The 13,880-nt window shown below is 34.7% G+C and overlaps 1 protein-coding gene across 4 annotated transcripts in view; it reads left to right on the forward strand.

Annotated features, from left to right (window-relative positions):
- Positions 1-13,880, forward strand: part of CEP350 (centrosomal protein 350) — a 162,749-nt gene that overhangs the window by 66,949 nt on the left and 81,920 nt on the right. For all 4 annotated transcript variants that reach the window (XM_027565478.1, XM_027565477.1, XM_027565480.1 and 1 more), the window contains 3 exons: positions 5,848-6,034; positions 9,053-9,267; positions 9,731-9,894. In XM_027565478.1, the coding sequence (XP_027421279.1) occupies positions 5,848-6,034; positions 9,053-9,267; positions 9,731-9,894 (566 nt within the window). The remainder of the gene's footprint in view (positions 1-5,847; positions 6,035-9,052; positions 9,268-9,730; positions 9,895-13,880) is intronic.

A 13,880-nucleotide genomic window follows, 5' to 3' on the forward strand; every position in this document is an offset into this window, starting at 1 on the left:
CATTTGCTATTATTTTCTTCCATTCTGAGGGTTGTCTTATCACCTTGCTTATAGCTTCCTTTGCTGTGCAATAGCTTTTAAGTTTAATCAGGTCCCACTTGTTTACTTTGGTTTTTATTTCCATTACTCTAGGAGGTGGGTCATACAGGATCTTTTTGATTTATGTCACTGAGTGATCTGCCTGTGTTTTCCTCTAAGAATTTTATAGTTTCTGGTCTTACATTTAGGTCTTTAATCCATTTTGAGTTTGTTTCTGTGTATGGTGTTAGGAAGTGTTCTAATTTTATTCTTTTACATGTAGCTGTCCCGTTTTCCCAGCACCATTTATTGAAGAGGCTGTCTTTCCCCATTGTATATTCTTACCTCCTTTGTCAAAGATAAGGTACCCATAGGTGCATGGGTTTATTTCTGGACTTTCTGTCTTGTTCCATTGGTCTATATTTCTGTTTTTGTGCCAGTACCATACTGTCTTGATGACTGTAACTTTGTAATATAATCTGAAGTCAGGAAGGTTGATTCCTCCATCTCTATTCTTCTTACTCAAGACTGCTTTGGCTATTTGGGGTTATTTGTGTTTGTATATGAGCTGTGAAATTTTTTGATCTAGTTCTGTGAAAAATGCCATTGGTAATTTGATAGGGATTGCATTGAATCTATAGGTTGTGTTTGGTAGCATAGTCATTTTCACTTTCCTACCCAGGAACATGGAATGTCTCTCCCATCTGGTTATGTCATCTTTGATTTCTTTCATCAGTTTCATACAGTTTTCTGTGTATAGTTCTTTTGTCTCCTTGAAAGTGAAAGTGAAGTCGCTCAGTCATGTCCGACTCTTTGCGACCCCATGGACTGTAGCCTACCAGGCTCCTCCCTCCATGGGATTCTCCAGGCACGAGTGGCCTTAGGTAAGTTTATTCCTAGATATTCTTTTTGTTGCAATGATGAATGGGATTGATTCCTTAATTGCTCTTTCTGTTTTTTAATTGTTAGTATATAGAAATGCAAGTGATTTCTGTATATTGATTTTGTATTCTGCAACTTTTTTTTTTTTTTCTGCAGCTTTTCTTAACCTCACTGATTAGCTCTAGTAATTTTCTGATACTATCTTTAGAGTTTTCTATGTAGGGTTTACTTCTTCTTTTCCAATCTGGATTCCTTTTATTTCTTTTTATTCTTTGATTGCTGTAGCTAGGATTTTGAGAACTATGTTGAATAATAATGGTGAAAGTGGACACCCTTGTCTTGTTCCTGACCTTAGGGGGAAAGCTTTCAGTTTTTCACTATTGAGAATAATGTTTGCTATAGGCTTATCATATATGATCTTTACTATGTTGAGGTATGTTCCTTCTATGCCCATTTTTTGAAGATTTTAGTTATAAATGGGTGCTGAATTTTGTCAAAGGCTTTTTCTGTGGCTATTGAGATTATCATATGGTTTTTGTCTTTCAGTTTAATATGGTGTATCACATTGATTGATTTGCGTATATTGAAGAATCCTTGCATCACCGGAATAGACCCAACTTGATCATGGTGTATGAGCTTTTTGATGTGTTACTGAATTCTGTTTGCTGGAATTTTGTTGAGGATTTTGGCACCTGTGTTCATCAGTGATACTTTGCTGTAGTTTTCTTTTTTTGTGTTGTCTCTGGCAAGGAGAGGTATAACTCTCTTGCGCATTGGAAGTGTTCTTTAAAACAGATTAGAACATTAGACATTTTATCAACACTTCTCAAAGCCTGTCTTTTCTTGTGAAATACTGATTCACTGCAGTAGGCCGCTTCATAGGTGTTCTGAGAACAAAAGAACTCCCATGATTCCACAAACCTGGGAAATGCTTTTAGAGTGAAACAGGCTTCTTTCTAACAGGACTTATCAATACTTTTAATATGCTGATATGGATTATTTAGGATGAGGATGAGACTATAGTGTGATATTTTTCAAATTTATTTGACCACAGAATCAGTTCTTCAGTTAGCATGTTACATACAAATTCAGCAGAATACATTTCAGGAAATGATTTTGCTCAGTTTTTTTTTTTTTGCAGTTGTTATGCTTTATTATGTTAGTTTCTCACCTAAGGTTACTAACTGCTGCTGCTAAGTCGCTTCAGTCATGTCCAACTGTGTGACCCCATAGACAGCAGCCTACCAGGCTCCCCTATCCCTGAGATTCTCCAGGCAAGAACACTGGAGTGGGTTGCCATTTCCTTCTCCAATGCATGAAAGTGAAAAGTGAAAGTGAAGTCGCTTAGTCGTGTCCGACTCTTCGCAACCCTATGGACTACAGCCTACCAGGCTCCTCTGTCCACGGGATTTTCCAGGCAAGAGTACTGGAGTGGGGTGCCATGGCCTTCTCTGAAGGTTACTAACTAGTTATTGGCAAAACCTAGATTCTGACTTCTAACTTATAAATCAAGTTTATGTTTTACTATAATATATTGTACAACTTAAGATATCATGATATATTAAATTATGAGCGTAAACAATATGATTCAGTGTAAGTTTTAAAAATTATAAGCTAATCCTTGATTAGGTGAAATACAGGTAATTTTTTATGGTTTTCAGTTTCCCTGATTCCTTCTCACAGTGCCTTAAGAAAACCCATATATTTTACTTACCACAGCATCAACTTAAACTTAGTATCTTATCCCAAAGTTCTAAGATGTATACATTTTGTTGCATATACTTCGATCTGGTGGTGAAAAAGAGTGCATGCTCACTCACTTCCTCAATGTTGATGAAAAGAGTAGATGAAAGTGGTAATCATAAGAAAAAAATTATGTTAATTTAACTTTAAAACATATAAATATACTTTCATTTGGAAATCTTTTAAACTAGGGGCAGATGATTTCTTTGCATATAGGTCCCTTGAATGGAGTTTAGATCTTTCTTGCATAGACCATTGTATTGTCTACGATTTCTAGTTTTTTGAAATGAACAGTTTTTAAATTGTGTATTTTAAAAAATAATATATTAAGTGAATGAATTGTTTTTATTCTATAAGAGTGCATCTTTATTATGGTAAAGTTAGAGATAACCAGTATTAACAGCTTGTTTCTAGCCTAGGGGTCATAAATAGATATTAGATTGTAGAATCCTTTCTAATTGATGGACAGTCCTATTTGTATTTTTCTCCTCATTATGATATACTGACTAGCATATTTAATTCATTGTATACATCCTCACGTAGCTTCCTAGGATAAATTGCTATGAAGAATTCCACTGTCAAGGGTTTGGCTGGAAAATTATTTTTATGTATTTTTTGAGTTGTCCTTAAGAAAGGATATATGATTCCTTAAAAAACTAGGAATAAAGCTACCATATGACCTAGCAATTCCACTACTGGTCATATACTGTGTGAAAACCATAAATGAAAAAGACACATGTATCCCAGTTCATTGCAGCACTATTTACAATAGCTAGAATATGGAAGTAATCTGGATGTCCATTGACAGATGAATGGATAAAGATGTGGCATACACACACACACACACACATATACATATACACACACACAATGGAATATACTCAGCCGTAAAAAAAAGAATGAATTTGAGCCAGTTCTAGTTAGGTGGTAGATTTACAGAGTGAAGTAAATCAGAAAGAGAAATATCATATTATTGCACATAAATGGTATCTAGAAAAGTGATATTGATGAACCTATTTTTAGGGAAGGAATGGAGATGCAGATACTGAGAACAGACTTGTGGACACAGTGGAGGAAGGACAGTGGAACAAATAGAGAAAGTAGCATCAGCATATATACACTACCATGTGTAAAATAGATAGCTGGTGAGAAGTTCCTATATAACACAGGGATCCCAGCCAGGTGATCTGTGATGATCTAAAGGAGTAGGATGCGGGGAGGGGAGGGAAGCTCAAGAGGGAGTTGATGTATGTATAACTATGGCTGATTTACATTGTTGTATGGCAGAAATTGTCATAATGTTGTAAAGCAGTTTTCTTCCAATTAATAAATTAAAAAACAAAGAATATATGAGTTTGCACTCCCATGAAAATGGTGTGTGAGTATTATTTCATGTGTGTGCTGAATGACAGTCAAGGTTACATTACTTCAAAAATATTTGCTAATCTGATATTGAAAAATGGCATCTCATTGATTTGCATTTCTTTGGTACTTGGGTTTAATATTTTTCACATGGTAAGACTGTTCAAGTTTTTCCTTTTCAAACCAAATTTTGATGAAAAATTGTTACTTTATTACCATCACTACAGAATAATGTAGCTTAATTTTAAAATTTATTTTCTGTGTGACAAACATAGCTAACATAAAATTTGCCATTTTAACCATTTTTAAGTGAACCATTCAGTGGCATTTAATTTATTCAAACTGTTTACAACTAAGTTTCACTACTATCCACCTCCAGAACTACTTCATCCTCCTGTACTGAAACTCTCTATACCTATTAAACAGTGATTCCCTGTTCCCCCCTTTCCAGCCCCTGGCAGCCCCCATTCTACTTTCTGTCTATGTGGTTAAGTGTGTAGTTCAGTATCATTAGGTACATTCACAGTGTGCAACTGTCACCATTTCATTCATCACAGCTGTTTCATTATTCCAAACTAGAACTCTATGCCCACTAAATAATAGCTTTCATTCTCCCCTCTGCCATTGTGTTTCTATGAATTTGTCTATTCTAGGTACCTCATATAGATATGTAATGATACTATTGTTCTTTTGTGACCAAATGGCTTGTTTTACTTAGCGTAATGTTGTCAGAGTTCATGCATGTTGTAACATGTGTCAAAATGTCCTCCTTTTTTAAGACTGAATAATATTTCATTATATGTATATACCAGTTCTGCTTATGCAGTCATTGTTGAAGGACATTTGAGTTGCTTCTGCCTTTTGGCTATTGTGAATAATGCTGCTATGAACATGGGAGTGCAGCATAATTTGTTTTTTACTTTTCCATTGTCTTTTGATCTTTAACCATTTAAAAACCAGATTAAAAAAATTTAGCTGCCATTAAAATGTGTACACGGTTCTTTTGTGCCTTTTTTTTTTTTAAACATAGCGTGCATTTTTCTTTGCTGCTATTGAAGCATATCATCAAGATGAACAATGCCCTAAAGTCTGGGTTTATGTCCTATTTCTGCTGTCAATCATGATTCCTTAAGTTATTTAGCCTCATAGATCTCTAGTTACTGCATCAGCAAATTAAACATACAATACCTACTTCATAAGGTGTTTAAGAGCAATAAGGTAATGTATGTGTTCAAATTACAAAAAGCTGTTTCTTTATTCAAGTTACTATTATCTATGTAATTTAGACAATTCTATTGCTGGTAATGGAGGTTGAAATTTTTTTAATTATAAAGTTATACTTTGAATGTCATGTACAACTTTTGTTTCAACAGTCTCCTTAAGATACCCATATAAGTAAAATTATTTTGAATCAGAGAATAATTGTTCAGAGAATATGAACAGTTTTGTAAATCTGGGTGCGTAGTTCTTACCATAGAGTTTTTCAAAAGGATTATGTAGTTTAGTTGACAGTTGATAACCTTTTTCTCTCACCTCTGAGTTTTACCCTTAAAAATGTGGTGGTGGTTACTTTCTTATAGGGACAGAGTAGTACTTCATTCTTATTTAATATGCTTGTCTTTTTTCTGAACCATTTGATTTAAAAAGTTTATTTTTTAATAGCAAGTAGATATTAATGGAAGAAATGTCACTTCCCTTATATGGAAGTAAAGAAAGAACTGCATTAAAGTCCATTTTAAGATATTCTGGTTTGTGTTTTTCATTATTTTATTGAAATCTAGGTGTTATCTCTTAGTAGCTTCTAATACTGGGAATCAGTTTTATAAGAAATTTACTTTACAGGGCTAGATTCACTCACTGGAAATATTCAGAACTCACTTGTTGATGAAGAAAAAGTACACTCTGGTTCAGAACGTGGCTCTCATCAAGGAAAGAAATCTGGGACCAGTAGCAAACTTTCTGTGAAAGATTATGAGCAGACTCTTGATACCGATAGCACTTTGGAAGAAATTTCTGGGCATTCTTTGAGGTAAAGTTATGCATATTTTATACTGGAATTTGTATTTCATTAAAGTTATAATATCATTGATGCTCAGAGAATTCACTTAGTAAATTTATGTATTTTTTATAGTTTTGTTCATAGCTCTAGTCTTTATATTATAGAATATACTCATCTCTCACCTAAACTATTATAGCTACTGCTACAGGAATTCTTTGCCTCTAGCACAGTCCACCCTTCTATTCCAAACACAATTTTCACAGTTGTTTTCTTCACTCAGTCATTTGACCAAGCAACTACTCTCCTTAGAATACTCTGGAGCTCACAATTACCCGACAGATCAACACTTAGAGCTTAACTTTATTTGAAGTGTTATCACTAGGCTACCAAAGACTGTCTTACTTCCTTTGTTTATACAATTTTTCTTCTCAACTGTATTCTTCCACTCTTTAAACATAACCACTTAGTACCCTTTTGGTATCATTGTTTATTTGTACCTCTGAACTTTTCGCTTATGCTCAACTTATTAGACAATTAGATTTTGAAATCTCTTAAATTGATTGTGTAACTTGCACACTGTAATATATTATGCACTTAGCCTATTGCTTACAAATAACTATTGCTTCATGTACAATTCCTGCTCTGTCTCCATGACTTTTATCTGCTATGCTGGTTCTGTTCTTCTGGAAATTTAAGCTCTGAGAAGGCATGGACTTATTTTTTTACTTTAAAACTATTTGCTTTTTCCAATACAGTGCTACATACAGACAATCATTTTTAGTGCTTTCATGTTGCAGATAGTGCCATATTATTAATACCATCATTCCTGTGTCTAAAGTTGAATTTTAATTTCTTTGTCAATGATTTTGGAATTCAGAAAACTTTACCTTTCCTTAAGAGATACCTGATGATTTAACTGGCAAAATTTACAAAGTTAAACATTTCTAAAACTCCAGAGCCAAATAAGTTGATAAATGCCCCATGCTATAGTCTAGACCCCCTACTTCCTCACCTATGGAATTTGACAGTGGATAAAACAATTTAAGGATTTGATACAAAGGAGTCCAGTTTTTTAAAAAAATTATTTAACTTATATTGTCTTATTTGGCTATAGACACTTTCTGTGTCCACATTCTTTTCCTTTGTTTCTTTTTTATATTTTAGAAAACTTATTAATATCATTGGAAACAGCTAGTCTAGGTAAGTCTCTGCAGAGCAAATATGAATTCATCTTGTAAATCCATATGGTGAGATTTATCTTATGAGTCAGTTCAGTTCAATTTAGTTGCTCAGTCATATCGGACTCTTTGTGACCCCATGGACTGCAGCACGCCAGGCCTCCCTGTCCATCACCAGCTCCCGGAGATTACTCAAACTCACGTCCATTGAGTCGGTGATGTCATCCAACCATCTCATCCTCTGTCATCCCGTTCTCCTCCTGCCTTCAATCTTTCCCAGCATCAGGGTCTTTTCAAATGAGTCACCTCTTCGCATCAGGTGGCCAAAGTATTGGAGTTTCAGCAATTGGAATATTGAGCTTCAGCATCAGTCCTTCCAGTGAACATTCAGGACTGATTTCCTTTAGGATGGACTTGTTGGATCTCCTTGCAGTCCAAGGGACTCTCAAGAGTCTTCTCCAACACCACAGTTCAGAAGCATCAATTCTTCTGTGCTCAGCTTTCTTTATAGTCCCAACTCTCACATCCATACATGACTACTGGAAAAACCATAGCCTTGAGTACATGGACCTTTGTTGGCAAAGTAATGTCTCTGCTTTTTAATATGCTGTCTAGGTTGGTCATAACTTTTCTTCCAGGGAGTAACTGTCTTTTAATTTCATGGCTGTATCACCATCTGCAGTGATTTTGGAGCCCCCAAAAATAAAGTCTGCCACTGTTTCCCCATCTATTTGCCATGAAGTGATGGGACTGGATGCCATGATCTTTGTTTTCTGAATGTTGAGCTTTAAGCCAACTTTTTCCCTCTCCTCTTATGAATACTTTGTTTTAATATTGTGTTGGAATTCTTTCAGGGAAATCTATTAGGAAACAGAAGCGATGATAATTCTTTCTATGTTCTATAAATTGTCAGACTGTTAAAAACAGTATTTCTCTAAACTTCAGAAAATTAAAGGTTACTGGAAGCTAGTAAGTGCCTCTGAAGACTACTTTTATTCAAATTTAAATGCTGGTATAAGAGAAATTTTTACCTTTTAAAACCATGTCATAGTTTTATTAAAGCTAAAAGTAAGCTTGCTTTAGTATGTTGAAATATGCTAACTGCTAACATGCTTTATAGGATATTTGAGTCAGTATATAAATCTTTAGTGCAAAGCAACATGCTTTTTGTTATCAGAAACATTACCTTTAATGAGCTTAATTTATCAAAGAAGGACTTGACCTGTGCCTTGTGTTGAATTAAATGCTTTGAGTTGTTTTAATAAAACTGCTATGAGAGGTTACTTCTTAGAAAGTTCAGGAAAGAACTATAGCATTAAAAAGTGGAAAGAAACAAATGGACATATATATTTAGAGATGGTTAGTATGAAACTTTGCTGTGACTTTTTGGTTAATAAAAGTAATAACAAAAGTAGTTTTGTCATTTAAAATTTTTTAACATAAAATGATATTCTCTTTCAGAGACATTTTAAGGTATTTTTATGAAATAGGCTTTACCTTGCTTTTTTTATATGTTTGTAATTTTATTGCTATATAAGATTTTAGTATTCTAGAGGATTTTGCCTGCTACTAAAATAAGTGATTCATAGTAAATTACATTGTAGAGGAAGGAGTTTAGTCCCAATTTAATCAAAAGACTCCTTTTCCATATTATTTTGAGCAGGGCTTGTCCCTAGCTTCTTCCCTTCTGTAAATCTAGCAATAAAAGGAGTACTCATAGTCATTTATTCAGTGTAGCAACTCTGTTAAAATGAATAAATCAAAGCTTTTTAAAGCTAATGTTAATAAGTTTTGCATGTTGTTCTTATTGTTTAGATGGTTTTTGAAGTAGATTTCCTGTCTCTAATGTCTTTATGAAACAAACTTGTAGTGTCTCATCAGATAAGGGAAGATCTCAGAAAACTCCAACTTCTCCCATATCTCCAAGTTCTCAGAAACTGTTGCAGTTTGACCTTCCAGGAACTTCATTAGAAAGATCTAAATCCTCAATAGTAGTGACTCCAACAGGGTTTAAGCCTAATGCAACTTTTGCTGACGTGAACCTGGCTGCCAGCAGAACGACAACAGAGATGGCGTCAACACCAGGCAAGTAGATCCATGCAGCTGTAATTTTAAAAATAGGATATGAATTTATTTCTAAAAATTTATTTCAGTTAAACCATAGAGGAATGTTACTTCAAGTGAATGCAATTACTATTTGAAGTATTAAACAAAAATTGTGCCAGAAAATAAATATTGAAAAGCATGAGAGATTCAGTAGTGGTGACTTTTCCCATCTAGCCAGCATCAGTCAAAAGACACTTGAAAAATGTGTCTTGTGTATGTATTATGTACACTGGCTATGTATTATGTACACTGGCATGGTTTATACGTACGTTCACATGCATACACACTCAAAAAAAGTAGCTAGTAGAATACTATGTACTAAAACGTCACTGTCTTTCCTACAAAGGATAGCAGACTTGTTTTTGGACCTTAAGAAATGAATTTTAGAAATCAGATGTAATTTCACATGAACTTTTATATATGACAATTATATGTCTTCCAGGTTCTAAGCGCTTTTCTCCTGCTGGCCTCCAGCATCGGATGGCAGCAGAACTCAGTTACTTGAGTGCCATTGAGGAGTCCGTGCGTCAACTATCAGATGTAGAAAGAGTTAGAGGAGTTTCACTTGCTCAACAGGAGAGCGTGTCTCTGGCTCAGATCATAAAGGTATTTGTGGAATTTTCTTTAGCTTTCTGTGTTTTTTTTCCTCTTTTCTTTGCTATTTAAAATGATCTTAATGATGAGTTAAAAAGAAAACACGAAACTTTAAGGTGCTAAGTAGAAAAAATAGTCTTGTCACACAGTACCTATAAATAATCTTGAGAAAAACTGTCATATGCTAAAAAGATAATTAAACATGCAGTATTTGGCAACAGAACAGTAATACAGTCATTCTCTTTCAAATACTTCATTTTCCACATTCTTTACCTTTTTTTGTTACAGTGTGAAAATTGGCTTATCAAAATTTTTCAATATTTTCTCTTTTTGTGTGACAAGTCAGAAATGACTTAGTTTTGTTTTGTTTTTTTTAATACTTTATTTGTACTGAAAAGTTTCTGAGCTCTAAGTGTTTGGTAGTACCAGGATAATAGGACTTTTCCTTAAGGAAGCTAACAAAAATCTTAGTGTTCCTTGGTGGAGATGCTATTGGTATCTTAAAAAAAAACTGAGGTGACATTTGCATATAATAAAATACACAGATTTTAAGTGTATAGTTTGATGAATTTTGAGCATGTAACAACTACCTTAATCAAAATGTATTACACTTTTATCACTCCAGAAGGTTCACCCAGGCCCCTTTTCAGTTAATCTCACCACCCAGAGGCAATTAGTATTCTGATTCATATCACCATAGTTTATTTCTGCCGGTTCTGCTGCTGCTGCTAAGTCGCTTCAGTCGTGTCTGACTCTGCGTGACCCCATAGATGGCAGCCCATCAGGTTCCCCCGTCCCTGGGATTCTCCAGGCAAGAACACTGGAGTGGGTTGCCATTTCCTTCTCCAATGCATGAAAGTGAAAAATGAAAGTAAAGTTGCTCAGTCGTGTCCGACTCTTTAGCGACCCCACGGACAGCAGCCCACCGGGCTCCTCCGTCCATGGGATTTTCTAGGCAAGAGTATTGGAGTGGGGTGCCATTGCCTTCTCCTTCTGCCAGTTCTAGAACTTCATAAAATGGAAGTATACTTTGTAATGTGTTGTGTTTAGTTTATGCAGCATGACATTTTTAAGATTGATCCATTTTGTTGCATGTATGGTGCTTTTGGTTTTTTAGCTGAGTAACATTCCACTGATGATTATATCACGTATATTTATCCATTTAAATTCATTTGGATGAATTTAAATGGATAAATATTTAAATGGATGAATGGATAAAATTCATTTATCCATTCTCTTTGTTGGTGTACATTTGTATTATTTCCAGCTTTTGGCTATCATAAATATTCCTGCTGTGAAATTTTTTTTTCCAATTCTCTGTGTACGATACAAAATTTTACTTTTCTTGCTTAAATACTTAGGAGTGTAATTGCTTGGGTTAAGTATATATTTATGAGAAAATGCCATTCTTTTTTCCAAAATAATTGTAACATCTTATACTCTGATGGCAGTTATATGAGAGTTCTAGTTGTGTTGTTTCTTTGCTGTTATTGTGTATTCTAGTCATTCTAGTGAGGGTGAGGTAATATCTCATTATGGTTTTTAATTTGCATTTCTTTTATGACTGATGAAATTGATCTTTTGGTATATTTATGATTCTTCTTGTATCTTCTTTTGTGAATATGTGAGCAAATCATTTGCCTCTTTGATAATTGGGATATTTGTCTTTTAATTATTGAGTTGTAGGAGTTCTTTATATGTTCTAGAACAAATCCTTTTCAGATATATCTCTAATATTGCTATCCATCCTAGACTTGGGGCTTCCCTGATAGTTCAGTTGGTACAGAATCCGCCTGCAGTGCAGGAGATCCCAATTCGATTCCTGGGTCACAAAGATCTACTGAAGGAGGGATAGACTACCCACTCCAGTATTCTTGGGCTTCCCTTGTGGCTCAGCTGGCTCAGCTGTGCCTGCAATGTGGGAGATCTGGGTTTGGTCCCTGGGTTGGGAAGATCCCCTGGAGAACGGAAAGGCTACCCACTCCAGTATTCTGGCCTGGAGAATTCCATAGGCTCTGTAGTCCATGGGGTCACAAAGAGCTGGACATGACTGAGTGACTTTCACTTTCACTCACACCCTAGCCTTGCCTTTTCATTTTTTTAAACTCTGTTTTTTGAAGAGCAGAAGATTTTAATTTTGATGAAGTCTAGTTTTTAATTTTTTTCTTTTATGGGTAGTGCTCTTTGTATTCTAAGAAATCTTTCCTTACCCTAAGATATTAAGATACTCTAACAAAGATATTCTTTTATGTTTTTCCCCAAAACTTTATAGTTTTGCCTTTATATTTAAGTGTGTGAGCTATTTCAAGTTAATTAAGAATTGTGAGAAATGGGTCAAAGTTAATCCTTTCCCTCCCATTCAGGTGTTTGGTTGTACTAGCACCATTTTCTTAAATTACCCTGACACCTTTATCAACAATTAAGTAATCATATATGTGTTGGTCTGCTTTTGCATTCTGTTCTTTTCCATTGACCTATTTGTCTAGTACCATACTGTTTTACAATAACTTCAGAGTGAGTCTTTTTTCTTCTTTCTTTTATTTTTTCAATTAAAAATTTTTTATTGGAATACAGCTGATTTACAACGTTCTGTTTCGGGTGTACAGCAAAGTGAATCAGTTATACATATGCATAATAGCCACTCTTTTTTAGGTTCTTTTCCCATTTAGGCCATTACAGTTTATTGAGTAAAGTTCCCTGTGCTATGCAGTGGGTCTTTATTAGTTATTTAATTATCTATTTTATATATAGTAGTGTGTATATGTTAATCCCAATCTCCAAATTTATCCCTCTCTCCCATAGTGGGTCTTGAAATCAGGCTGTAATTACTCCAGTTTTGTTCTTCCCTCAAGATGATTTCAACTTTTCTTTGTTTTTTCTATCTAACTTCTAGAATCAGTTTGTCAGGTTCTACCACAGTTTTTTAAAAGCCTGGTGTAATTTTGATTTGATTGACATTGAATCTACAGATCAGTTTGGGAAGAATTCACATCTTAACAGTATTGCGTCTTGTAGTTCATGAACATAATATCTTTCTGTTTGTTTAGGTTTTTTAGATATTTCTCTCAACTGTAATTTTCAGTGTAGAGATGTTACACTTTTTAAAAGTTATTCTTAAATTTTATGTCTTTTTGACGATAAATCTTTTCTTTTATTTTTAATTTGATTTTCTAGTTCCATCTTAAAATATCTAGATAGTTTTTTTGAGTGGAACTATTCAGCCTTCCTTCACTCCTCCCAGTAAATAACAACAGTGCTGTCCATTCATTGTGACAGTAAAAGCTCCCCAGACACTTCTAAATGCTCACTGGCGGACAGTGGAGAGGAGCTAATTCCACCTTTGTTAAAAAATCAATGGATTGAGAAATAGCCCTTTTGCAGCTGCCATCTTTTCCTTGAAATCTGAACCACTGATACTATGTAGTATTTTAGGGATTTATTGTAACCCCAGGTTTCCACATATGGCCAGGGCATTGTATGACTTCATATGTAAACTTACCACCTTTAGAGAATCTATATTATTTAGCACCATTCTAGAAGAGATAATAATATATAAATTTATAGATAACATTATATGGAATAATTGTAAGAAAGTGTTAAAAAGGAGACCTTTGGGGGTGACGTTTTAATGAAGCTGCTCCTGCAAAGTCAAAGGAGTCATAAAATTGTGACTTATGAAGCATTATTTTTATTTTTACATGTAGGATGTTTTAATGTCCTCCAAAGAGCTGCCTGTAACTTTTGTTTTAAACAAGCTTTTTGATATCAGTTCTTAGTTCTGTATGCCTTGGAAATTTTTTTCTATTATATTATTTGACAAACAGGTGGTGGTCACTAAATACTTTCAGATCAGATCAGATCAGTCGCTCAGTCGTGTCCGACTCTTTGCGACCCCGTGAATTGCAGCACGCCAGGCCTCCCTGTCCGTCACCAACTCCCGGAGTTCACTCAGACTCACGTCCATCAAGTCAGTGATGCCATCCAGCCATCTCATCCTC

Source organism: Bos indicus x Bos taurus, chromosome 16 (assembly GCF_003369695.1).
Source record: "Bos indicus x Bos taurus breed Angus x Brahman F1 hybrid chromosome 16, Bos_hybrid_MaternalHap_v2.0, whole genome shotgun sequence".
Lineage (NCBI taxonomy): Eukaryota > Metazoa > Chordata > Mammalia > Artiodactyla > Bovidae > Bos > Bos indicus x Bos taurus.